The sequence below is a fragment of the Alosa sapidissima genome, chromosome 22 (assembly GCF_018492685.1).
Source record: "Alosa sapidissima isolate fAloSap1 chromosome 22, fAloSap1.pri, whole genome shotgun sequence".
In the NCBI taxonomy this organism is placed as follows: domain Eukaryota; kingdom Metazoa; phylum Chordata; class Actinopteri; order Clupeiformes; family Clupeidae; genus Alosa; species Alosa sapidissima.
Window position 1 is genome coordinate 21,275,791 of NC_055978.1, and position 26,259 is coordinate 21,302,049.

The following is a 26,259-nucleotide window of genomic DNA, read 5'->3' on the forward strand; positions in this document are numbered from 1 at the left end:
ATTGACTGAATTCTCTCCTAACTCTTATTTACGTCCTCTTCTTTTTCCCCTTTTCTCTTCCTTTATCCTCTTCACTCACATCCCTTCCTCCATCTCTTGCTCTCTCTCCCTTCTTTCTTTCCTTTCTTTTCCCTCTGTCTCTCTCACTCTCTCGGATCCTCCAGCAAAAGCCAGACTCCCAGCCCCACCCCTCCCAAGGAGCAACCAGGGTCCACAGCGTCCACAGACGAGCCCCTCCACTTCGCCACCGGCAGCAGGGCCTCGCCCCCCTCCTTCTCTCTCCCCAACTTGTCGGCGTGGCGTCCGGGCCTGCCCCGCAGCCTGTGGGTGTGGGCGGCCGTGCTGTTGGTGCTCGCCGGCCTCCTGGCCATCCTGGCCAGCCTGGTGCTGCAGCCGGCGGCGGACGCAGCCCCCGTGGGCACCGGGGACTCCTGGATGACCATCCAGCAGCTGCTGTGGCCCTACACCAGCCTCCGGCACAACGGACAGCCCCCCGTCTGACCGCCCAGCGGAGAGCGGAAGCCACGGGACAGTCGGGACAAGGCACCAAAAGGGGTGGGGGTGGGGGGGGGGGACCAGACAGTGACGCCCTCCCCGCCCTTCACCACCTCCACCACCACCCTACAACCTCCACCCTTGCACTTCACGCTACCTGTGCTGCAATCACTTGTTTGTGTTTGTTTAATTACTTTTTTAGTTCACCTGCGTGTGTGTATGTGTGGAGCAGCAGTATTGTAATCTGCAGCACCTGACTCTGCTGTCCTTATGCCGTTCTGCTCTCGATTGCTCTGGTCTGCTCAGCTCAGCTCAGCTCAAACTTGCTGGCTGCGCTCCTCTAACACAAGGATGGCAGTGCTGCCACAGAAACTGACATGCAATATGGACACATGACTCTGCGGGCTCCCCCGTTGCCATATCAACTTGAGAACACAATTTGGCATCGCTGTTGCATTGCGACTGGGTGCTCAAACGATCGTGATTCACTAAATTCACTTCCTAGACACTGCCCAATTGAATCATGGATGTTTTTGTTTTTATTTTTGTTTCCTTTGGATAGGAGCTTTGGCTGCCTGGTTTTGAAATACTCACTTTATTTTTCTTTCATAGATTTATTTCTAAATCCAAGATGGCACTTGGGCTTGACAAAGAAGCTGCCTTTTAAGCACATTTTTTCCCCACCACTTATCTCTAAATCAGTGACTTACATATTTTAATAGCAGCTACACGAAGTCATGAAATCATGAACTGGTTATTTCTTTAAGCTGCCAATTCCAAGGGGAACATAATTTATTCTTTTAGTTCTATGTTATTAGATGAAGAGTGAGGGGGGTTTAAAACCTCTTTTTCTCTTTATTATATCTATTTTTTTGTTACTGTTTGTTACAAGCACACAATGGTTTTTCTTTGTCTCATGTTCTTGCTGTGTTCATCACTGTTTTGACTTCATACACTTTTGTATGTCCAAAGAGGGGGAGACAAAGGCTTTGCACAATAAAGTAACTCAATGTACTGAGGAGAATGATTCAGTGTCTGGTATCTGTTTTAGCAGGAGTTCAACACACACACACTCTCTCTCTCTCTCTCTCTCTCTCTCTCTCTCTCTCTCTCTCTCTCTCTCTCTCTCTCTCTCTCTCTCTCTCTCTCTCTCTCTCTCTCTCTCTCTCTCTCTCTCTCTCTCTCTCTCTCGTTCACTCATTCACACATGAGGGTGCATATGAGGCCTTGAGCATGTAGCTACATGTATGGTGTTTGCATAAGTGTATGTGTGTGTGTGCACTGACAAGTCTCTGTACATGTAACGATGTATGCAACCTGTGTGTGTGTTTGTTCAGGAGTAGGTGAGCACCCGCGTGGCACACAGCAGCCTCTGCACAGTCTCCACATGGAGGTGGTGCGACGCGCGCACACGCTCCTTCGCCACGCCGCTCAAGCCGTCCAGCAGCATGTGCAGGAAGGTGGAGTGGAACTCGGAGCGCGGCGCCAGCTGCGGGCTGAAGGTGGCGTCGTCCTCGCCCATGGCCAGCCGCTGACTCCTCTGGGCACCCAGCAGGTACAGGGACCAGGCGTCGTCCTCCACCGGCTCCCCCTCCAGCTGCTCACATACCTGACGGAGAAAATCAGAAATCTTAAGAGTGAGATCAGAAGTATGTTTACACATTCAATGCATTCCTGTCATTGTTATCACTCTGGCAACACTATGAACAGACAATCCGCTCTGTGTGCTTCGGATTATACACTGATGGAACAAAATCAATTTCAATTTATTATCACTTATATAGCGCCAAAACATTGCACATGTCTCATGGCGCTTTACAGAGTGCTAAACAATCAGAGAAGGCCCATGGGTAACAGGGGTGAAGAAAAACTCCCTAGAACTGGAGGTGCATATGATACATGTTTGTAATCAACAATATACAGATGATATCAAGTGAATGTGCTGGGGGAATAGGGGGTGGAGGAGGGGTCAAAAGGTTCAGTTAATTTATGTACGTCCACCGTTTCAAAACACTTCCATTTCTATCAATCATTTGCCGTGTGTGTATGTATGTTGAGGCTACAAGAGGCCCAAACATGGTGAGTAAGGGTGTCACGATTTCGATTTTATATCGAAATCCGTCGAAATTACATCTCAATCTCGAACTTCGAACTTAAAAGTAGAATCGACGATGCAGCCACACCCCCAATGTCACGTCCAGCATGTATGCCAAGACGCACAAACACACGCACACGATGCAGCCACACCCCCAATGTCACGTCCAGCATGTATGCCAAGACGCACAAACACACGCACATGCTGAACTGCAGCGTCAACACCTCTAATTTTAGGCTGCAGCCAGTTAAAATATACACATCAACCTACCGAAATCAAAGCCCCTCTTACTACTTTGAAATCACTGTTGTGGAAGGATTCATTCATTCACGTCAATTAAACTAACTTAGCCTAGGCTACTCGACTTAGCAAGTGAAAAGGTGATCTAGTTACAGTCCAAAGTTACTTTAAGGCTTAAAATGCACATTGATAAGAACATATTCCATGAACACTAACTTTGGGTCTCTTCGGAGTGTGCTGAAAGAATCAAATTATCATTCTGTGTTGTTTCATTTCACTATGTTCACGTCTCTGTTTTAACCTAATGTTAGTTGGGGGCCAAGCAGCGAAGCTGCGAAGGCACCCATTGTGTTTCTAGCTTGTCCTATTATTAAGTGTGCTTGCTGCAAAGCAGCACACTTATTGTTCTTCTTAAGTTTTATTATTAAGTGTGCTTGCTGCAAAGCAGCACACTTATTGTTCTTCTTAAGTTTTATTATTATTTTTCCCGTCTTCCTAATTTTTTTGTCAGCTCTAGCGCCTAGGCCCTTTGAGACAGAGACACCGTTCCAACTTTAAAACGTCCGGTCAGTACCGGTGTAAGTTGGTCGCGAAGATGACGTCAGGTGGGCGTGTCATTCGTCTGCCATATTGGATTGAACAGAAAGCAAAACTAAATTTTCACAGGTCACAAATTTGGTCCGAACGCCACGAAACTTGACGTACATTATCCTTGGACCAAGCCTCACAAAAGTTACCGGAAGGATTTTTGATTTTCGAAAGCGTTTGCCCGTCACAGCCAAACGAAATCGGCGGCGAGGCTCCGAAACAGGAAGTCGTCCATATCTCAGGAACACTGTCACATATCGATACCAAATTTTGTATATGAACTGGGGACTCCAGTGTGAGGGTGCATAAGCTAAAAAAAAAAAAAGAAATATTCTAAAAGTTTCCATCATTTGGCAAACCACTCATCCATTTTTGATAACTATCACCTTTCACATTTGCACTGCTATTACAATGCCTTCCAAGTATGCACAATCTCTCTGGGGAGCCACAATGTCTCTAGGCAGTCTTGCCCAATCATGAAATCCTTGCTCTGCCATGGGATAGTATGGACTTCCGAACTGAAATAACAAGGAGAACAGTAGCTATATATAGCTTACATAATAGAGTTGTTTTCACATTGACGGTATTCAAATAAAAAATGTCCTTATTGTTAAATGTCATGATGGGAGAGTATTATTAAAAATGTTACAAGTATGCAAATTCATATATTTACGGGAAATGAGGTTTTACTGGGTTGTTTTGTTGTAACAACATGCAAGGCATTCTGGGCCATGACAAACAGTGGTCGGCAGCGTTAACTTGATTTCCTGTATTAATATGAATAGGTGTTTCTGTAAACCTAGGGACAATAAACAGCTATCTCTGTTACAAAAACGAGCTGGTAATCGCTCATTGAAGAGGGAACTATGATAAAAAAGATTGTTTTCCTAAAAGCATGGAGTTGGCGAAAGAATAAGCAAGCAATGTCACGTTAATGCTGAACGCTAGGTGGCAACGTTGTATTACATTTTACTAAATAAGGTGGCATTAGTGAGCTTCATAAGTAAGGAAGGTGCAAATATGTAACTTATCATGGGAAATTATTGGAAATGTTATTTCTTGTTTATTCTAATTGCAAACCACACACATCCATTCGTAATCACTCGTACACTTTTGATACCATTGGTATCAAAGACTGTCATTTCGTTTATTTGTTGTTGCCTAGCAACTCTGGGAACAACAGAGCAAAGATTCTAGAACAGAGCTTCAGAGAGACGTTTTGAGTTCGTGGCCAAGTGCCTAAAATATCGGTTTCCATGTGTATGTGCTGGATGGTGTGCGTCCTTTATGAAAGTAAGTGTTTTATACAGTTACAGATATAATGAGTCATATGGTAGTGGTCAACATAAACGTGCCCCCTTCTGTTATTAGAATGCTAAGCGGAGAAGCATGCCAAGCAGAGATTTAACATTATTCATTTCTTGTGTGGCTAGAAGCTACGGAGGAGATGTTGCTGTATGGGATTTATGTTGCTTAGCGTGATGCCATGGTCATTTGATATGAGATGCTTGTACTCGTAACTTTAGGACTCCTATTTTTTTTTTGTACTAAGAGTAATTCAGGAAGCATTTTAGCCCTAAAAGTAGCGACTGAGTCTGTGACGGCTTAAAAGAAGTCGCGAAGACTCCTAACTCACTAAGACCGAACAATTTTTTGTGGTGGCATTTCACGTCGCGATGTTTTGAAATGCGTCTGCAGGAGCTAACAATCGCGAGGGAACAATTTTGCATTGTAGGCATAACTAAGGGATGCAGTAACCCCACCAACAACAACCAAAACAGCCTTGTCAACATGTACATTAAATGTAACGTTTCATTGTGAATCAAATTAAAATGTTCTCCTCCTTGCAAACGTTGGCATAGGCATATGGTGACAGATTCATTTAATAATGTTGCTGCGTGGATCACGGTAAGTGTGAATGAAGTGGCCACTTCTTAATGGGACTCGCTGTATGGAAGTAGGCTAAGTAAAATAGATAAGATCAAATAAGGTTAGGATATGCCCGCTTGACAACGGCAGAGATAGAACTGGCCTTTGGCCATAGCAACCATCCATTTAGAACGACTGGCCTTCATAGCAACCAAAGATCTTAGCTGTGATTCATGTACAGTATGCATTCAATCAAGTCAAGTCAAGTCAAGTCGGCTTTTATTGTCAATTTCTTTACATGCACTGGTCATACAAAGAATTGAAATTTCGTTTCTTACTTTCCCATGCAGACATAGACATGCTTTAAATACAGACATAGACATACTATGGACATAGCCATAGACAATACACATTAAATTAAAGTGCAAGACTGAAATATAGAACATGTATTAAATGTGATGCAAAGTATAGAAAGGTGATGAAATATACAGAGACAGGTCAAGAAATATAGTGCAATGTAGACAGTAGTATACAGTTGATTTACAGAAGGTGGTTTAGAGTAATATGAATTAAATATAAATATGTGCAGTGTATTAGCAGTTATCTCATACAATAAGTAGAATAATGTATGTAGATGTAGCAGTAACATTATAATAGTAGAAATAATAATATAGATATATGCAGTGTATTAACAGAATATAATAAAACAGAATAAATATGGATATTCAATATGACAAATATATAACAGATATGTACATAAAATACAGCTATGTGCAGTGTGGAAACAGTGTCATTGTAGTACAGAAACAACATTATAAGAGTAGAAAGAATAAGTTTATGTGCAGGATGAATAGTATAAAGATCAGTAGAATAACTATGTATAAATGTAATTACAGTAGGCCTATGTACATTTGTAAATAAATAGAAAACTATGGGTGAGGGGGATAAATTAATTTTATTTAATCGTAAAAGTAAATTGCATTCAATTAAATTGCAATTAAAAATCTTTCCAGTAGGCTTTAATGTCACGCAAAAAGTACAACCAAAGCTGAGCTTGATCAACTAGAACGTCTAAAGAACCAGAACTTGAGTGTAGTTTTTTGCTGGGTCCCAGGCCATGTTGGTCTGAGGGGAAATGAGAAAGCGGACAGTGCTGCTAAGCAAGCCCTCAATGAAGAAGTCACAGAATGTCAAATCCCTGCCCCAGACCTTAAACCTATACTGAACTCTTACATCTCAGATAAGTGGCAATCTGAATGGGATTAATGTACCAACAACAAGCAAGGAATGTGAATTTTGGCACATTTTCATGATCCACTGGGTCGTTATGGGCCACACAAAATACAGTGTTGCTAAAATTACTCCTATTGTGGCTATTAGAGACATGCGTTCATGAGTATCCAGCTACATTCAATGAGTTAAGTAAAATACATTCACACACAAAAAAAACCCCATCACTAATGTTGTGGACATTCCTTTATTCTGAGATACATCAATAGGCTCTCAAAACAATCCCAAACAGACATAAGGTCTTTATAGAGCAAATCCATATAGATTATTTGTCAAATAAACCAGTAAAACAGAATTGGGGGATGGAATATATAACATTCACACTCATAGCTCATATTTCTAAAATAAATCAGTGAAAAAATATCCTGACAAACAAGCAGCATTGTAATGCCTTAGTCATATTTCATAATTTCTAAATTTTCTCTAGGTTACCTGATAGCCCAGTTTGAGAGGTGCAAGATGCGTGACATTATTTATTTTTGCAGCCAATCACTGCTGTTGTTTTATTTTATTGATTTGATTTTAGTCATAGAAGCTAAATTCGAAGGCAGGCCACAGGTAAAAGCCAACGAACCGCATTCACCCCGCAAGGCAATAGTTGAATAGAGCTTTTGAGGTATTGCCACTGCTCCAACACTGAAAGGCACTGTTAGAATGCTTGGATCAAGCCAGGTTCAGCATAGCGTATGTCACTGTCTGCTCACGTTGGTGACCGGACCAGGGCAAGCACACTTTCGCAGTTCCCGCCGGAAATGCAGTCTAGTTATTACACATCTTTCCTCTGCCATTGAAGTCTATGGCAGCCCATAGAACCGTCTGGTGAAAAGTTGTGAAATTTGGCACACTAATTAGGCTGAATCCCAGGATTAATTTCACCAAATTTCGAGTCCGCATCCCGAGCGCTCTAGCGCCACCAACAGGCCAAATTTGGACATGCGTTCATGGATGTAACTTCTGACCCGTTGGCCCGATTTTGAAAATTGAGGTACCATTGGAATCCTTGGACCAGGCCGAGTTCAACGCACCCTATGACGTCATTTTCCGCCATGATGGATTTTCCGCCATATTGGATTTTATTGAAAGTGAAACTAATTTTTTACAGGTCACAAATTTTGTCTTCGGAACTTAAACCGTTCACCCGTAACAGCCAATCAAAATTTGCGGCGAAGCCGCCAAACAGGAAGTGAGCTCATATCTCAGCAACCCATTCATCTATCATAACCAAACTTAGTACATGTACTCAGGACCCAATCAGGGGGACGCTCAAGAAATCTGGTGACCTTTGACCTCTAGGGGGTGCTGTAATTAAGAAACATGCCTTTTGGCCTGTAGCTGCTGTTGTGCTTAGAATTAAAATACACTAGTGGTTTCAGGTAATACTGTTGGAGGTCCTTAGGCCAACCCAGGCCAACTTGTGATGTCATCATAATTGATTCGGCCGCCATATTGGATTTAATCAAAAACATCAAAAAGTTTTCACAGGTCACAAATTTCATCTGATCTTCACCAAAATTGGCACAGACCATCTTCAGACCATAACCTATCAATATATTGCTTTCTGGAACAATTGACAAAAGTAGTCTTCATCGAAATTGGTGGCGAAGCCGCCAAACAGGAAATAAGCTCATATCTCATCAACCCTACTATGTATCATAACCAAACTTACTACATAGATTCATGACCCCATTAGGAGGACGCACAAAACATTTGGTGACCTTTGACCTGTAGGGGGCGCTGTAATTAGCAATATTGCATTTTGATCTGTAGTTGCTGATGTGTTTTATCAATCTTTTATTTTTTGATGTGAAACTGATGACAACATGTTCCATCCAGTTCATTGTAATGCGTGCATGCAACGGCAGGGCGGGGTGGGACAGGGTGGGACGGGCAGGGGTGATTAGGTGGGGGGGGCTGGCTGGCGGAGGCGGAAGCAATACTCAGCCCTGTTTCAGCCCAACAAAGTCAGTTATGTTTTGATGTGACACTTGTTGAAAGTGTTGATCGCGGGTGTCTGAGTTCTATCTTGTCGCCGTGGCTACTTCGGCCTATTCTGCTTGGCCCCCTCATTGCTGCTTGCAGCTATATTTCTGTTTACATTACAACCTCGTGGTTGGAACGGTTTCAAAATAAAAAGCGGTTTCAAAATAAAAGCCTCCCGAAACAGAAAAGGAAAAGGCCAAAACGAGTAAATAACATATAAGAAATGCATTAATAGTAATATTAAAAAAGAATATCGAAAATCGAATCGAATCGTGACTTTAAAATCGAAAATTACATCGAATCGAGGATTTGGAGAATCGTGACACCCCTAATGGTGAGGAGTTAGTGAATTCATGAGCCAGTATTATGAAGAAGCAAATCCATAGCAAATGTGGTTTTGCCCCCCTCCCAACAGTACCTTAATGGAGCTGAAGTTTAGTTAGTCCTGTACTGGCCGACTGTACACGGTAGCTGGGAGTGACTGACTAGTATAACTCGGAATGAACTGGAATGAGTTACGGGCTTCCCTGTTTTGCAATATTTACAAACCTGTCAGTCAAGTCCGGGATCTCCGCTCAAGTTCCTCCTGCTGACACTGAATTCCATATCTAATAAACTTCCTCATTGGCACAGTTTGTAAGTTTGTGTCTGAGTGTATGAAAGAGTTTGGAGACTACCAAAACTTAACTAATACCTGAGTAACCTCTTCAGAATCAACTTGAACAATTTCTAGTTTCTAGATTATGGCTTTTATGGATTAGTTTATGCATCTGTGCCTCTGACAGTGTAGAAGGTTGTTTTTTTCCCTGCTTGTTGTTTGTGTGTGTCTCAGAACAATTGTGTTGTAGTGTGTGTGTGTGTGTGTGCTGTACCTTTAATACCAGGTGTTCTTGTCCACACTGTGAGTTCCATCGGCTCCAGGCAAAAGCCACAGCTGAGGAGACCAGGGCCATCTGCTCATAGACCGTGTGCTCAATCAGCGGATCCTAACTCACACACACACACACAGTGATGCACATACAGAGACAGAGAAAGTAAATGAATAAATAAATGAATGTTCCCCACTTCCCACAGGCCTTTTCCTTTCCTCAGCTTGTATGTCAACAGCACAGGATTATTGGTTTGCGCAGGACATGTAAGGGATTTATAAAAAACTTTCACTTTCAACTCGAATCCACGCTCCAGTCATGGGTGGCACGTCTGTCTATTACTGCAATACTGCTTTCTGAGACCGCCCTACGAAACACTGGACTGAGGTTGAGGGTACTCCGAGACAGACGCAGTCTCGCCACACTCTGTGTGTAGGGCTCACCTTGGCGTTGACGCTGACATACTTGTCTGAGTGATCGCTGGTGAAGATGTTGATGCCGGCGCTGGTCATGGCCGCCTGGAGCGCTGGCGCACTCATCCACCGGTCAAGGAGGTGGGCGGGAGCGTGCTCATGCTCCGTCTGAAGCATGCACTGGTCACCCTGGCAACACACAAACAATCAATGGCTGTATATATAGTGAAGAGGATGAATATAGGATGTGTATATATATATATATATATATATGGGCGAGACAGTGGAGGGATTGTGGCCTTTAGTTCTATACAACATAACTGAATGGAGCCACATCGGTCATCTTTTTATACAGACTATACAAACAATTGCTTCACCCAAAGCAACTAACTGGTGAGCCGAGACGTACACAAATAGCCCGTCAAGGATGATTAATGCTTTGAAAATGATGATGCAAGTTTACAGGGTGCTGCAGGTTTACAGAAAGAGAAGGGAAGAGGATAAGTCCAAGCAGGCACTGTGATATTGACCCGATTTGAGCACCAAATCAGTCTGATCCAACAAACTTTTGAATTCCTGTCTGATTTGTCATGTAGTAGGTACACAACGCCTGACTAGAAGACAATGTTCCAGCTCAGATCCAACCCTACTGGATATCTGACATGTCAGATTTTTATTTTGGCTGTCATACAATGTAAGCAGTAAAATATACAGTGTGAGCACAGCAATCACGTCCGATTGAAATGTGTAGTGCGAGTTATCATGTCATATGAACAAAAAAACACATTGTCTGCCCAGCTTAATATTGCAACTCTGAAGACTGTATTTGTATTTGCAAATATCCTGTGCCGTACACATACATATAAACACATTCACAAGCACAAACTACATTAACACCCAGACTTTACCCTGTGAGAACACCTTGCATTGACATAAGCACTTCATATTTGCATGAGTATATAAGTTGTATGTAAATGCCCTGATATACTATCACATGAAATTTGCCTTTTGGCTCTTCAAAGCCACATGCAATACAATGAGGGCACACAGAGACCTTGGTGTGGTCTCAGGAAATGTGACTAAGCTCTGTTAATAAGTCCTATTAGGCATGAAAGGCTGCTCAGTACTCATACTGGATATCTGCTCTCCTATAATATACGCTTGATGCTTTGAGCACATTTGTGAGATAATGGTGGCTGAGCAACTTCATGTTATTTGTGTGATAAACTAAACACTGTTGGTTTGGCTTTCTATGCTACTGTAAGGTAGCTCTCTGGTAATGTAAGGAGTTAACACTAAGATCAGAGGTCTTACCAGGGAGCAGGAGTGGGGACACAAAATTATTTATTAGTATTAGTCCAATTACTATGATTTGATTTGACTTTGATTTACTTTAAACTGTTACTTTCAATGCAGATGTAATGTTTATTGTTATTCTGTGTTGTAAGTGTCTGGATAAAAAAATAAAAATAAATAAATAACATTTCCTTCTCTATTACTGGCAGTGTGATGCTGATTGACATCTTGTCAGGGTGTGTCAGGTGGATGTGCCAGAGTGTGCTCTGCTACGTGCAGGGAACTGAACTCAATATGATTTCTGATCGTCACAGGCTCCTACCTCCATCTTTTGTGAGATTGCCTCCTGGTCTTTCCTTTTTGGAAACAAATCATTAAAACTATTGCCGATTGGTTAGCCACACCATTGCCAGAGTCTCCCCAGCTGTGTCTACTTGGAGATAGGTCCTTTTTGCCACCAGGGGTTTCTAAAGTGGAATCTGCTCTGACACTAGCTGGGTTTATCACTGCAGTACGAATCATTCTTAGACACTGGAAAAGCCAAGTAAGGCCTAGTTTTACAGAGTGGCTGAAGTTAATAACAGACACAGCCTCATTTGAAGATCTTATTGCAAGACTGAATGATGGTAGGGGTAAATTCTATCAGGTCTGGTCTCATTTCCTGCATTTTATTCAATTTGAACTAACTAGTGCCCCATAATTAATATTATCAAGCCTAATTCGATCTCAGCCAAGCCCTCTTGACTGAATGCAATGCAAAACTTGTAATGGCCACTTGGGGGCACTCTTATTCCCTTGATGGTAGTCTTGCTGTTCTAACACACCTGGGTTGGTTTAGAAATGTTATATATAATTATATATAAATGTTATATATAATGATATATATATATAACATTTATATATATATATATATAATCAATATCAAATAATTACATTTGATATTTATTATTCACATCTACTCAACACTATGAAGCTCTCGTGACTTAATACCCATCTGTCTCTGATGGCTATAGGTGTTCCTACCTTGATGGTGATTCGGACGTCTATGAGGGCCCCAGTGATGGTGAGGAGGGCCGAGTCCTGTGCCAGGGGCCTCAGCTCCCAGTCCTGGAAGGGCATGTTGGCGTACATGTCCTGCATGAGCGTGAAGGCGTAGAAGGCGTCCATGTTGAAGGAGACCCTCCTGGCCTCTGCTTCGTACGACACATCGCTGATGCAGTCTGTTTTCCAGTGCTGGTCTGGAGCAGGGAGAGTTGTCATAGAGACATTAGAGAGACGCCTGATCACAGTTCCTGCACTGTTTTTTTTTTCTGTTTTTTTTTTTTAATGGTCACAGCAGTAAAGGCTTTTTCATAAATAATAGTAATACTGTTTATTTTTTATAAGCAGGGCAGTACAGGCTATTTTTCCTCTTTTTCATATATAATACGTACATTGGTATATTTCTTTATACAGTGTTTTTAATACCAACACTGTGTAATCTGAATGTTTTTCTTATTATCTATGTAAATTGCTGCTGCAACACTGCAATTTCCCCTTGATGATGAATAAAGTAATTATCTGCTTAAATCTCAATTACAATTCCTATAATGAAGTGCTGCTAACTGAGCACACCTAAAGGGGACTTCACATTGTATGCGGCATGCGCTGCGCTCGTCGCTAGGTTGCTCTTGGTTGAGGTAATGTCCCATAGATTTTTGATGTGCTTGTCGTGGGGCTCAGCGCAAAATACCGGTACCTGTGATTTACAGCGTGCCACGGTCAAAGTTCAAAATTGTTGAACTTCGACCACGGTACACGCAAGAGCAGCAGAGCAGCAAAACGTCGTTTGCGCTTTGCTCGGCGCAGCGGCAGGCCATTGAAAATAATTATTATTATTATTATTATTATACCTTGGACTTATATAGCGCCTTTCATGGTACCCAAGGTCGCTTTACAACACATAGATGAGGGGACCTCACTAGTAACCACCACCAATGTGTAGCACCCACCTGGGTGACGCACGGCAGCCGATATGCGCCAGAACGCTCACCACACACCATCTTGAGGTGGAGAGTGAGAGAGTGAATGAGCCAATTACAGTACCAATGGGTTTCATAGTGCAGCGCTGCCAGAGGTGAGTGAGAGTTGAGATTAGAATTATGATCTACTTCAGACAAGCATCCGTCCACCTCACCTGCGGGGTCCCATCTGGCCACCTGGGGGTCCTCCAGGAAGATGACCGTGTCTGGCAGCTTGACAGACACCCCGACTGGAAGGTAGGAGAGGGCGCCGCTCTCGTCCAGTTTGCCAGAGGTGGAGCTGTGCAGAGGGGTTTGCTCTGAGGGGTAAGGGAACACCTGCAGGCCTGTGTCCAGCAGCTGACCAGATGGTAGAGGAGGAGAGAGAGAGAGAGAGAGAGAGAGAGAGAGAGAGAGAGAGAGAGAGAGAGAGAAGCAGAACATAACCCCAGTGTCATGGAGCAGGGAGCTGGTCATTATGTCTGCTGTACATCTGTTCTGAACAACAGAACCACTCGTTTTGCATTGTTCTCATAGTGTTTAACAAACAAGTCAAGAAACCAGAAACTACTTTTCTCATATCCAGCACGTACAAGCACGTTCAGATTTACAGATTTTATTTAAGTATCTAAAAAAAGGTATCTCATGGCAAAAGAAAATAAGTTATCAGCCCACTGGAATGGTTGGTGCGTCTTTGCATCTTAGGAAGTACTTACTGTATGAGCATATGACATGAGTCACTGCCCCAGAGTGCTTGTCTATTCATCTAAACACAGTTCACATCCTCTAGCCCAGGGGTTACCATAAGCCGGTGTGCCTTGGCGTTTTGGTTTGATTTCTGGGGTGCCTTAGCCCCAAAAAGCTTGAGAACCTCTGCTCTAGCTACTCTCCATGCTTAAAGGTGAAGGTACATGGGGCAACGTTTTGAGCCAAGTTGCCAGGCAATAACATCACAGGTTCCTAATGTTCTGGTCTAATGTTTGATGGTCCTGGCCATAGGCTGTATGGTCATGGCAAGTTGTCTGCTGATGATTTAAGATCTCTGGTTAAAAATGTATTGGCAAATAAAACTGCCCAAAAATCAATGGTCAGTGCTATTGTTCGACAACATTGCTTTAAAGGTTACCCTGTGTACTATCATCACCTTAAGACCACATGGGATTTTTCTGGAATATTCCAGAGGCAGGTTCAACGGCTCTGCAGACTCACCTGTCGGATCTCCCAGCCGTTGAGCGAGTGAGCCTGAGGTGGCAGGTGGAACGCATCAAAGTAGAAGACGCCGCCCAGAGAGCTCAACTGGTGCAAGTCCACTATGCTCTCCACCAGGCTGTCGGCCACTGGGTCCACAGCGGGTGACGGGGAGCCACCCTCACCTTTGACCACAGAGAGACAACAGTATTGGTGTAACGTAATGGCTAGCCAGAGGGTAGTGTTATGCAGTGGGTAAACCTCACGCTACGACACCTTTAAGGTGTTATTTGGAGTTTTTTATTTTATTTTCAAACATTCAAAAATGACCAAAAACTAGCAACCGAAGCAACTAGCAATGTGAAGAAACAACAATTTTGATGGGCTGTCTGAAATGCCTATGCTCTGTTTTGTTCTGTGTAATGCATGTTGTTGTGCATGCTGTGCTCTGCAAGCGCTCTCTCTCTCTCCCTCTCTCTCTCTCTCTCTCTCACACACACAAACATCCATCTCTCCCTCTCTCTGTTCTTACACTAGGAGCACTCATTCACCTGAGTCTATGCCCTCTACCATGGTCTCAGTCTCCTCTGGCTCATTCCCATGTTCATCTACTGGCTTCAGTGCAGCACTCTTCCTGTCCTCCTTCCCAGACTGCATACTGACAGCAGTCTGCAACACACACACACACACACACACACACACACACATTCAGGCTACATGACAGACAATCTGAGTGCTTGCTGCTGATATCAACTCACTCCTACTAGCGCACACAAACCCACAAACATGTTTTGAACCACCATCCATCCATCCATCCATTCATCCATTAATCTGCTCATCCATTAATTCATTCATCTATCTATCCTCTCATGAATTCATGAACACACCTTCCTGCCCTCTGACTTTAGCGACATCACTTCAGCCTCCTCCCCCGGGAGAACACTTCCTCTCCCCTCGCCTTCCCCCTCCGTCTCCGCAGCGGCAGGGGTGTCCTGGGGCCCCTGCGGCTCCTGGTCGCCCCCGGCGACAATGCTGGCGAAGGAGCTGCGCGAGCGTGGCGGCGTGGGCCGACTCAGGTGGGACAGGTGGTCGTAGCGCGCGTGCAGGATGCGGACGGCCACGTCGCCCACGGCCAGCTGCTTAGGCAGCCTGAAGCTCAGCTCCACCTCCTGGAATTCGAAACCTTTAAACCTGCAGAGAACACAGACACACAGGCACAACTAGAATAACTCACACACACACACATACTCTCATTGAGCCCGCATGTGATATGGGACACTGACACTACTGCTTCCCTCCTACCCAAACATTTTCTTTAAGATAAAACTTTTAAAAAGTAAAAAGTTTTAAGGTAATACTTTTCTTATGAAGGATATACCTTGGGTTCTTGTTCAGGTTGGCCCAGAGACACAGAGTGATGTTCTTGTCTTGGATCACTGTCTGCATATTCCCTGTTTCGATATCCGACTGAGTCTTTGCCAACTGCCGAAAACAAACAAATAATAACAACATATGAACATAAGGTGTAGTTCAATCCAGACAATCAGTATTTCTAGTCTACATTAAAGTGTCTAAAGAGCAGTTGTGTGACACATGTAATGTTTTTGAAAACAGAACAAGGCTATACATATGATATCAATGGTTAAAATGCAACAATGAAATATCTAGAGCAAAAATGTGAATAAATGAAGTTGTTCTCAGTATCTCTCCGAAGTGGCCCACCTTGAGAACTTCCTCAGTGATGAGGTTCTGTTTGGCGAGGATGAGTTCCTGGAGCGACTGCAGCGTCTCCTTGTGCTGGATGGCCTCCTGAGGCTCCGGTTGGTCAGCCAACAGACCCTCCAGCTCATCAATGAGCTGCACAGAGAAGATGACCCATCACATCAACCTGCATGTCACATGTATACTGACACATACTACAGTGTGCAATGTGTATGAGAGTATGCCTCATGGACTGTCCCTACAATACTTTACTGTATTATTATCATTAACAACCATATTTCATGTGTTGTTTCTATAATATCTTATGACATATCCACTTTAGATACTATGTTGATACTGATCAAAGACAATAATTCAATAAGTATTGTTAAATTATCAATTAAATTAAATTATATTATAATATAATAATTGGAGTGTGTTGGGGTGTTTTCCCATCTCATTCACTAACTAGATTAATTTGCATGGTAATCTGCATATTGAAATAACTGTATATTGCAATTATATGCACAGTCATTGTCAATGTTAGTTATAACAGTGAGTGAAATGACGCTGCCAGTGAGCAGGCTCTTAGTATGTCATGTTGACATGCAGGTGATGCTGGTCAGATGAGAGAGCTTGACCCTCAGCGCCAGGTCACACTGCTGCAGGATTGGTTTGTCATGAACAAGCATGTTTCGTGTGCTTGATGGTCTTTTGGGCCCCCACCTTCAACTTCGCTGCCACCGTCGACTTCAAGGCATCTAATCCTGACCCTAACACTAACCCTTGCCTAACCCTAGTGCCTTCTAGGCAGTGCTGCCTTGAAGTCGACGGTGAGGGCCCAAAAGACCATATAACATTTCGCTTCATGTGCTGTTTCTCTAATATCTTATGATATATCCGCTTTAGATACTATGTTGATACTGATCAAAGAAAAGATATTGTTAAATGCTAAATTAAATAAAATCATAAACATAATCATTTTGGAGTGTGTTGTGTTTTTCTTTCTGCCATGTTGATGAACAGGTGGTGGTCAGAGAGAGCTTTACCCTCAGTGCCAGATCGCACTGCTGCAGGATGGGTTTGACCTGAGCCTCAGGGTCCTCCCGCCAGAGCGTGATGAAGGTGTTGATCTCCTGCAGCACCGAGGGGTCTGGGCTGCCATCACAACGCATGTAGCGCTCCCACTGTGGACATTCAGCAAACGCTTACAAAATCTGTGGTCAGTCTAGTCTGTATGATTAGCTAATGCCTACTGCAAGTGTTCTACATCTCTCATAAAAGATAGTATTTCAGGGCCTGCATTGACTACTGTTTTTTTTTTTTTTTTTTGTCTTGAATTGTCTTGTCCATGGGCTTTAGCATAAGTTGCTTATAAATAAAAATACAAAGATAAATGGCAACAATGCATTCAGATGAAGAACACAGCTTCAGTGACAAGAAGCATTTCAAAGCAACCGATAGAATCTGATGAAGGCACCTTAGCTTTTTCCCTGGATTCAGACTCCCATTTACTGACAGCAGCCTGGTTTTTCTCCAGCAGATGGCGCAGTTCATTCAGCTCATCCTCTCTGCGTTCCTTGTCCTGTTAGAGGCCGCACACTTGAATCATTTACTCTCCCAGTCATGCCTCAATATGCCAACAATAATATAAGTATAAGTATATATACTCTTTTGATCCCGTGAGGGAAATTTGGTCTCTGCATTTAACCCAATCCGTGAATTAGTGAAACACAGCACACAGTGAGGTGAAGCAGACACTAATCCCGGCACAGTGAGCTGCCTGCAACAACAGCGGCGTTCGGGGAGCAGTGAGGGGTTAGGTGCCTTGCTCAAGGGCACTTCAGCCGTGGCCCACTGGTCGGGGCTCGAACCGGCAACCCTCCGGTTACAAGTGCAGAGTGCTAACCAGTGGGCCACGGCTGCCCCCGTACTGTACTGCAGATTCATATTGGCTAAATTCTAAATTCTAAATGGCATAATTAGCAGATTGAACTCCTCCACACTGAAGCTCCCTGTCTCAACTTAAGATCCAATCTTGGTATCCAGTCAAATGTGACTCTGGTGGCCAGTGGACGACCCGTTACCTTGAGCTCCAGTATCTCCTGCTCCTCCTGCTCTTGCCGTTGTCTCTCCCTCCTCTCCTGCTCCTCTCGCTCCGCCACCAAACGGGCCTCCTCTGAGAAGACACAATATCACAGGCACACACACACACGCACACACACACACACACACACACACACACACACAAGCTGCATCATGCACGATGCCACTCAATACTCAACACTCAAAGTCACTACAACCACCGTCACTGAGCTATTTGATGTCTGGGTTATGTGTCTGTTTTCAGTCTTGGCGGCTGAGGGAGTTTCCACTTTTTGTTGTGCTTTGGAGTCCTACCAACTGAGAGTTACCATATCAATGTGCAGGTCTTCATGTTGAATAAAATGATCCATAGCTGCCTTGTGTTGTCTGCAGATGGCTGACAAAACCTACTCAGCAACATTCTTATACCATGAATATTTCTGGGTAAAAAAAACGTGTTGTTTGTATGTTTAGTTTATATGTGTGCATGTCCAGAAAAACAAATCCATAGTTGCAGTCCTACAATTTATCATTGTTGTCAGATTGTATTGGTTTTATGTTATGTATGTTCTAATTTGCGAATTCTGGGCAGACATTTGGTTAACCCAAAGAGGATTAGTGAGTATTTTGGTGATTACTGACATGAATTATATCAGGGAGCACGATAAATAAACATACCATAATAAACATGAACATAAACATAGAAGCCTACTGTTCCACATAGAATAACTGTCATATCATCCACAATGTTATGAAAAGCAAAAATGAATGCACACCACGTACACCAAGATTAACATCGTAAACTATTGGCTCAGACACGACTAGACTAGATTACGTCCAATAAACAGTCTGACTATGCAATATTGTTACTCTGTCGACAGTGGCGTTTAAAGTCAAAATAAGTTGCCACAGGAAACGTACCCTCCTCCTTATGTTTGCGTTCATCCTCCTCTCTCTGCAACCGCTCCTTCTCCCCTTTGCTCAGCTTGCCTCCTTTCTTTTTGCCTGACTATAAAAAAAGTTTTATATTAGCAATATCGAGAGATGCAGTACAACGAAAATGCATGCCCTAGAGATGTAGCTACAACCTTCAAGATATCACTAGTATTACTGCATTAGCCTATAACTCAATGCAAAAATGAGAAGGGATAGCAAGAAGCTCAGTAATGACTTTCCCATTCTTGTAATTAATCATTTGCGTAATGTAAAGAGAGTAGGATATATTATGTTAATCATTTGCGTAATGTAAAGAGAGTAGGATATATTATGTTAAGTTAGCACTAACGTTACAGCTATCTTGGCTGACCACACTTTCTGAGTAGAAGTTAGAAGCTAGCTAACGATACAGGTCTGACAACCTCCGTGGAATAAGTCACAACAGTTGCAATGCTTTCGCTATTAATGATATAGCGGAGGTATAAACGAATGGTTTATAAGTACGTCAATATTCTAGTATAGCTCTATCAATGCAAGAACTTGTTGGATGCTAACGTCTGTCTTACCATATTTCTCAATTCTTACAACTCGGTGTGTTCGTTGCCATAGTAACCATCCACGCTGACATACACAAACTGGTTTCAGCCTATTTTTTACAGTCTATGGTTTCAGCTCATTTCAGTCATTTTTAAAATGTGCACTTGGATTTTGTAAGATATTTAGATACTTAGTTCTTGGTCCAGTCGTGCTTACTTTTATGATTTTTTCCAATATTATCATTTCACCCGGGTCAGAAAATGGACCGATACGATTGGCTTTTGCCTATGACGTAGGATGTAAGTAAGCGTCTTTTCTGCAAGATGACGCCAAACTACGAAGCACACTCTTAAGGCGATGGGTAACCTCGGATGAACTAAAGGCCTAAACGGTGAGCTTTAGTCACATATCAAATAACTGGACTGGCTATAAGGTCATTAGTCATAACTGTGTTGAATAATGCTCATCTGATCAGCAATAAACATGGATTACTAGTCACCGTTAGCTGGTTGTGGTGGCTTGTTCAGCTAACGTTAACTGCAACGTTATTACGAGACCTAGCATTGACACCTTCACCTATTTTGCCCGTAAACATGTCCAAGATTAAGTAACGTTATAAGCAACGTCAAAGGAAAGATGCAGTGAAGAAATCGGACTTTGTGATGTCTTGCTTTCTTGCCATAACTAGTATCATTAGCTAGAACAGTGTTAAACTAGCAAGGCTAGCCAGCCAGCTAACATGATAGTAGGAAGAAGAAGGTCATTGTAAGTTCCGTTACAAGTCGTGAACTTCACTCACTCTTTTGTTACATACAAGAAAGCAATGGCCCAGGTTTGACAGGGTAAATCACTTCGTCTATCTCTAACCCATCCCTAGGACCGAGACCATGACAAACCCATTCAAGGGGCAAGTAATCCACTTGTACAAAACTGTAAGTGTCTCCTAACAACGCCATAACAAATGTTACACCAATACATGTTAATTTTGTCTTTGTGGATTTTAACATCCTTACATAATTCTTGCCTCTCCCCTCTGAAAGTTGCTGCACCTGGGGCGAGATTACCCTCAAGGCTTTACATACTTTAGACAACGCCTGAAGGCGTCGTTTATGAAGAACAAAGATGTCACAGACCCAGAAAAGATTCAAAAGCTTCTTGCCCGTGGAGACTTTGTCATCAAGGAAATACAGGCCCTGTATTTTTTGAGGAAGTACAGAGCAATTAAAAAACGCTACTATGACGATGAAAAATGAACTGTGCTTACAGTATAAGGCTACAGCCCCATGGTATCAATATCAGTCAGTAGGCCTGCCATACATACAGTTTGAAAGCAAACTGTATTTCAATAAGGCCCTTTGCACTTTGTTTCAGAGTTATGTACCTCAGACAAAAGGTCAACTGTAGTAAAGGGACACCTCCTCTTGACAGAAGAGACTGTAATCATGCCATGTGCCATGTTGATGTAATAAGGAATAAGTGAAATAAGGCCTGTCTGAATTGCACTCTTTCAGTTTTTGGTGTATAGATGTCAGTGTGTTACCTGGATATCAATGGATGTAACTGATTGACAATAAATGTATTTTGGTTAAGAAGGAAGCCTTTCACTACCATACAAACAGGAGTGTATTTAGTTTGACACATAAAGGTGTGTTACCTGTGGATAGTATTACCTGTGTACCGGTATTTGTTGGAATGCATTTTGTTGCTGTTTGCTTCTCCCATAACCCTTGACCCACTTTTAGCCTTGTCCAAAAATAGAGGTGATTACTGTATTAAGTTGCATTCACTTTCAAAACTTTCTTTATAAGAACTTAGTTGTCACCCAGATGTTGTGTTGACAATAACACAGGCTCCCAGATTAGCAGTGAAGTATGTGATGGTCCCATTTTAATATCTGCATCATGTAAAGCAATGTAGGCCTATGTGTGCAGTACACCACACTTCATCTCACAGTCAGTAAAGCTGACCATTTATGTCATCTTTCTGTGGTGAAATGTTGACATTTTGTTCAAACACTAGATGGCAGCACTATCAAAGCCTAACATTACAGTGCTTCATCCCTATGGTTCCCACAGAGCCTTTGTATAGTATAGTATATATACTCTTGATCCCGTGAGGGAAATTTGGTCTCTGCATTTATCCCAATCCGTGAATTAGTGAAACACATTCAGCACACAGTGAGGTGAAGCACACTAGGCACACAGGGCAGCCGTGGCCCACTGGTTAGCACTCTGGACTTGTAACCGGAGGGTTGCCGGTTCGAGCCACGACCAGTGGGCCGCGGCTGAAGTGCCCTTGAGCAAGGCACCTAACCCCTTACTGCTCCCCGAGCGCCGCCGTTGTAGCAGGCAGCTCACTGCGCCGGGATTAGTGTGTGCTTCACCTCACTGTGTGTACACTGTGTGCTGTTTGTGTTTCACTAATTCACCGATTGGGTTAAATGCAGAGACCAAATTTCCCTCACGGGATCAAAAAAGTATATATACTTATACTTACTTATACTAATCCCGGCGCAGTGAGCTGCCTGCTACAACAGCGGCGCTCGGGGAGCAGTAATATTAGCAGCTCCTTTTGGTCGGGGTTCGAACCATCCGGTTACAAGTCTGAAGCGCTAACCAATAGGCCACGGCTGCCTTTGGGGCTCATAGGTGCTCTGCTCTCAGACTATCTTTCATCGTAGTGATCAGGGAATCTGATTTTATTTCAGTGGGTAAATGTCCTCGAGATACGTAAGAGATCTATCAGGCTATCACTATAGGCAAATAGGGTGTAGAAAAGGTGGGAAATATGTTATGCAACATGACCAAAATAATTCTGTTTGGGAACACAACGTTGAATACGGTATAAGGAAGTTGTGGTTTTGTCCTCCTCAGTAGATTGTCACATGCAATTAAACTACGTAAAAACTAAAGGCATTTCTGCTTTTGCCATGTTTCTTGGCTTCTTTCAAAAATCTTAGAAGTACCACACTCAATTCAACTCAAATCAATTCATGTTTATGGAAGACAATGCATGTGGGCCTGCTTTGTGGCATTATAGGTGATTCACAGTCAACATTTTGACCTTGCCTGTAACCAGGGAGCCAAGGTGTGATAACTTTTCAGAACTGAATGATACCACCCACCACATCACAAATGGAAAGTAGCCATGTCTGTGGGCTAGTGTCTGACCTCTGTCTGTGTGGCCTGACATGGCATGGTGAAGGGTGATGAGATCTTGCTTATGACTATGGTTGTTTCACCCCGGGTTCTTCTGTCAATGATAGTGTGGATAATGGGTGTGGGGAAACACGTTGCAGCAGGACAAGATCTTCACCCAGTCAGCTCAGCTCCCTCAAGGCCTGAACGCTGGCTGAACTGCCAACCTGTGTGTGTGTGTCTGTGTTTGAAAAGGTGTAGTCTGTTGGCACTTCTTGGAGTCTGTCTGTCTGTCAAGCTTCACCTGTGTTCGCCTACCGGGCCAATCTCACAGAATTGCATAATAACCTCATACACACGTCAGTGTCATAGCTTGCTTTGTTTTGGACGATTTCAGTTTTTAAGGTCCTGTTTTGAGTTTAACCCAGGCAAAGCACTCCAGGGGAGTCTTTTGTTGCACCCTCAGCTGATGAGTACGATGTGACTCACAGGTTTGTAACTGGGGAAAATCTGGATGCATCAAGATCTGTTTAATTAAAGTCATGATGAAGGGGCTGTCAAAAAAGTGCCGGTCATAAAAGTGTACCCTTGATTATAGTGATTTTAAACACATACGTATGTATCATTTCTGTTTTACGTTCACTTTTACACTCACACACTGTCACTCATTCTTTCTCCCTTCCTGTCTCTCTCCTACACACACACACACATTCACCTTCCCTAAACATAAATGAACAATTACAGGTTTATAGAGGCCTGAAAGTGAAGTTAAACAGACAGAGAAAGAGGGTGGAAATTGAGGTTGAGGTGTGAACAGCTATGGAGAATTGAGAGTCCCTCTGACTGACTGTAGCAGCAACGGCCGACACTGGTGAGGGAAGGGAAGGGAGCTCTCTAAATCAGTCAGCTTTCAAGGGAGGGGCTCTTACCACAGTCTGGTCGGCTGGGAGGGGCTTCAAAACCCTTCACAAATGTCATCTTCTTCACCCCAACTCCCTGATCAACACGTCTTGCCAGGAAGTCAGTGCACCAAATGTTCCTCAAAATGTTTTCAGAATGATAAGACATGGGCTTGGTGTCTAACAGTTGAAGATGCTTGTGCGTGTGTGTTGCTTGAACACACATGATTCAAGTCCTCTTAACTTTACCGGCTTAGAATCATTTAGCTTGTCACTATTCATGAGATCTATTACAATTGAATTGAATTCCACGGCACATGAAAACACAGATGGTATACTGGTAGACAGTGGAAACAGAGAGTCTATGCATCTTAGCCTCAGATGGTCTTCTCATCTGGTGCCTTGTCTGATGAAATAACTGTAGAACAACAGGTTTTTGCCACGATTGCTCCACTGCCTACAGATTATTATACTGATTCACTGTGTAGGGTCCGGTATACGAACCAGTAACAGTACAGATTCAAATAATATTGGATCCAGTTTGTCTCTCTTTCATACACCGTTTGGGCCTACTTCACAATTAAGAATGTGTTCACTGAATTCACAAATTAATAAAGTGCAATTAGTAGCACATTCAATATGTAACCTAATTCTGCTATTTTATTGTCACTGTATTTTAATTTTGGATAAAAATATTAGCTTAATGCTGAAATTCAGGCTTAAATATTAACCTAATATTTCCTTTACCAGCGGCTCCTCCCATCTCAGTCACATATTTTATGGAGCCTTTTTTTCCCTTTGTCTGTCCAACCCTTGTCTCTCCCTCTCCCTCTCCCTCTCTCTCTCTCTCTTTCTGACACACCACCTCCGAGCTGCTTGACGAGGTAATGATTTTACAGCCTCGCCCGTAACCCGCCCCCGAACACCCGGACAAAGAAGAACCAGAGGATGAGCGACAGAGGATCAGTTTAACAGGTGTCTCTCTCCTCCTCTCGTCTCCTCCCGCTCCCTCTCTCCTCCTCTCCTCCGTGCCCTGGGAGAGACTCAAGAGCAGTGATTTGTTTCTAGGCGCCCTGGGGCAAGAACTTCAGTGGCCGCCGTTCAGACTTCAAGGCACCAGGCTGCTGCAGTCAAAAGGCTGGGCCCCTCTGGTCATGCAAATTGATCTTCCTTTGCTACGGTGCTCACCTCTCTCTCTCTCTCTCTCTCTCTCTCTCTCTCTCTCTCTCTCTCTCTCTCTCTCTCTCCTCTTTTTCCCTCTCTCTCTACATCACACACACACACACTCACACTCACAAACACAGACAAATGCTCTCTCCCTCAACCACATTCACCACCCCACCAACCCCCAGCAGTGTCTATTACCCTGTTACCTATACTTTAAGAATATAACCTACATATGGTGTGCTTTCAGACAGACTGTCACTAATGAGCCGAGACACACACACACACACACACACTCGTGCACAGATGGCCTAATGACCATCCTCCCAGACGGCCCAGTGTTATCTGTGCTCATCAGGGCCATTGTCTTCTTATCAGCATCCCTCTGCCCTGTCCCCAGGCAATTATTACAGGTGGAAGGGTTTAAGACAGAAGACATTTTCAGCACAAAGTCTGTGTGTGTGTGTGTGTGTGTGTGTGTGTGTGTGTGCGCGTGTGTGTGTGGCATGCCTTATGTTCTAGTGTAATGTGTCTAGAGTGTCTTTTCCTGTGCTGTCTTTGTCTGTGTGTTTATATGTGTGTGGATGTCAGTGGACAGCATACTGAATGTGTTAATATTGTGTTTTTGTGTTAAAGTTGGTGTGTGTGTGTGTGTGTCATGCCATATGTTCTAGTGTAATGTGTCTAGAGTGTCTTTTCCTGTGCTGTCGTTGTTTGTGTGTTTTATCTCTGTGTGGATGTCAGTGGACAGCATACTGAATGTGTTAATCTTGTGTTTTTGTGTTAAAGTTGGTGGTGTGTGTGTGTGCATGTGCATATTCATGCGAGTACACACTCGCATACTCTTGCGAGTCGTCTAAATTACATGGCTTTTTGAGAGGACCAGTGAAAGCATAAAATGTCTGTCAGCAGGAGTCTCTTTCATCCCTCAGACTCTTTCTCAACCTCTCTGTCTCTCTCTGGAGATCACCACTCTGCTGTGGACCTCCTAGTGTGCACCCACACAGTAAGAGCTGTCCTAACACAGAGACACACAGAGAGTGACAGAGATTCAACATACATCTCTACACACACACACACTGATAGCACAGGTTCATACACATACAGAGGGCCACTTAGTGTGGTGAGACATTGTTCTGGAGGAGATATGAAGGTGTCTCCAAGCCATTTGATGTCAGCCCAGAGGCTGTCTGTAAGATTAAGAAAGAAACTAAATTATAATTGTCCACCCCACACACACACATGCACCCATCCTCACAGAACGTAAGTGTCAATATCTTTTTTCCCCTTGTGTTTGGCACTTGTTTATATCTGCACCCCCCCCCCCCCCCCCCCCCCCCAGCATGAAAGTTGAAATGGAGCCAGGACAAGAGCCTGCAAGCACTGCTGTAGTCATACCAACTGTCGACTTCCTGTTTGCGCTGCCAGGCGCCAAACATGAAACATGTTTTTCTGCCTCATGTACACAGGCAGTGTG

General features: G+C 43.3%; 3 protein-coding genes and 2 long non-coding RNA genes across 7 annotated transcripts in view; 4 read left to right on the top strand and 1 right to left on the bottom strand.

Moving 5' to 3' along the window:
• Positions 1–1,522, top strand: part of LOC121696811 (lymphoid-restricted membrane protein) — a 32,284-nt gene extending 30,762 nt beyond the window's left edge. Inside the window, exon 39 of the mRNA XM_042077859.1 lies at positions 165–1,522. Within this exon, the coding sequence (XP_041933793.1) occupies positions 165–501 (337 nt within the window). The 3' untranslated portion in view covers positions 502–1,522. The remainder of the gene's footprint in view (positions 1–164) is intronic.
• The window catches only part of dnai7 (dynein axonemal intermediate chain 7), a 36,012-nt gene extending 16,190 nt beyond the window's left edge, over positions 1–19,822 (bottom strand). Inside the window, exons 1-15 of one of the 3 annotated variants that reach the window (XM_042078559.1) lie at positions 19,612–19,822; positions 19,031–19,118; positions 18,112–18,203; positions 17,505–17,609; positions 17,074–17,211; positions 16,046–16,180; positions 15,702–15,805; positions 15,211–15,514; positions 14,875–14,992; positions 14,345–14,508; positions 13,312–13,495; positions 12,159–12,373; positions 9,870–10,028; positions 9,430–9,543; positions 1,819–2,104 (exon numbers count right to left, since the gene is read on the bottom strand). In XM_042078559.1, coding sequence (XP_041934493.1) covers positions 1,829–2,104; positions 9,430–9,543; positions 9,870–10,028; positions 12,159–12,373; positions 13,312–13,495; positions 14,345–14,508; positions 14,875–14,992; positions 15,211–15,514; positions 15,702–15,805; positions 16,046–16,180; positions 17,074–17,211; positions 17,505–17,609; positions 18,112–18,203; positions 19,031–19,118; positions 19,612–19,614 — 2,199 coding nt within the window. In that variant the 5' untranslated portion in view covers positions 19,615–19,822 and the 3' untranslated portion in view covers positions 1,819–1,828. Of the gene's footprint in view, positions 1–1,609; positions 2,105–9,429; positions 9,544–9,869; positions 10,029–12,158; positions 12,374–13,311; positions 13,496–14,344; positions 14,509–14,874; positions 14,993–15,210; positions 15,515–15,701; positions 15,806–16,045; positions 16,181–17,073; positions 17,212–17,504; positions 17,610–18,111; positions 18,204–19,030; positions 19,119–19,611 lie in introns of those variants that run through there. The other 2 variants (XM_042078560.1, XM_042078558.1) reach the window with 2 other exon arrangements.
• LOC121697177 lies at positions 2,769–26,000 on the top strand. The gene is made up of 3 exons (XR_006026396.1): positions 2,769–2,896; positions 24,236–24,243; positions 25,990–26,000. It is a non-coding gene; the product is annotated as an uncharacterized LOC121697177 (long non-coding RNA).
• Positions 4,462–12,492, top strand: LOC121697176. The gene is made up of 2 exons (XR_006026395.1): positions 4,462–4,711; positions 12,149–12,492. It is a non-coding gene; the product is annotated as an uncharacterized LOC121697176 (long non-coding RNA).
• LOC121697175 (LYR motif-containing protein 5A-like) lies at positions 19,817–21,174 on the top strand. The gene is made up of 3 exons (XM_042078561.1): positions 19,817–19,973; positions 20,460–20,514; positions 20,623–21,174. Exons 2-3 carry the CDS (start codon positions 20,470–20,472, stop codon positions 20,833–20,835), a joined length of 258 nt encoding a protein of 85 aa, XP_041934495.1. The 5' UTR covers positions 19,817–19,973; positions 20,460–20,469; the 3' UTR covers positions 20,836–21,174.
• Positions 26,001–26,259: the final 259 nt, after the last annotated feature.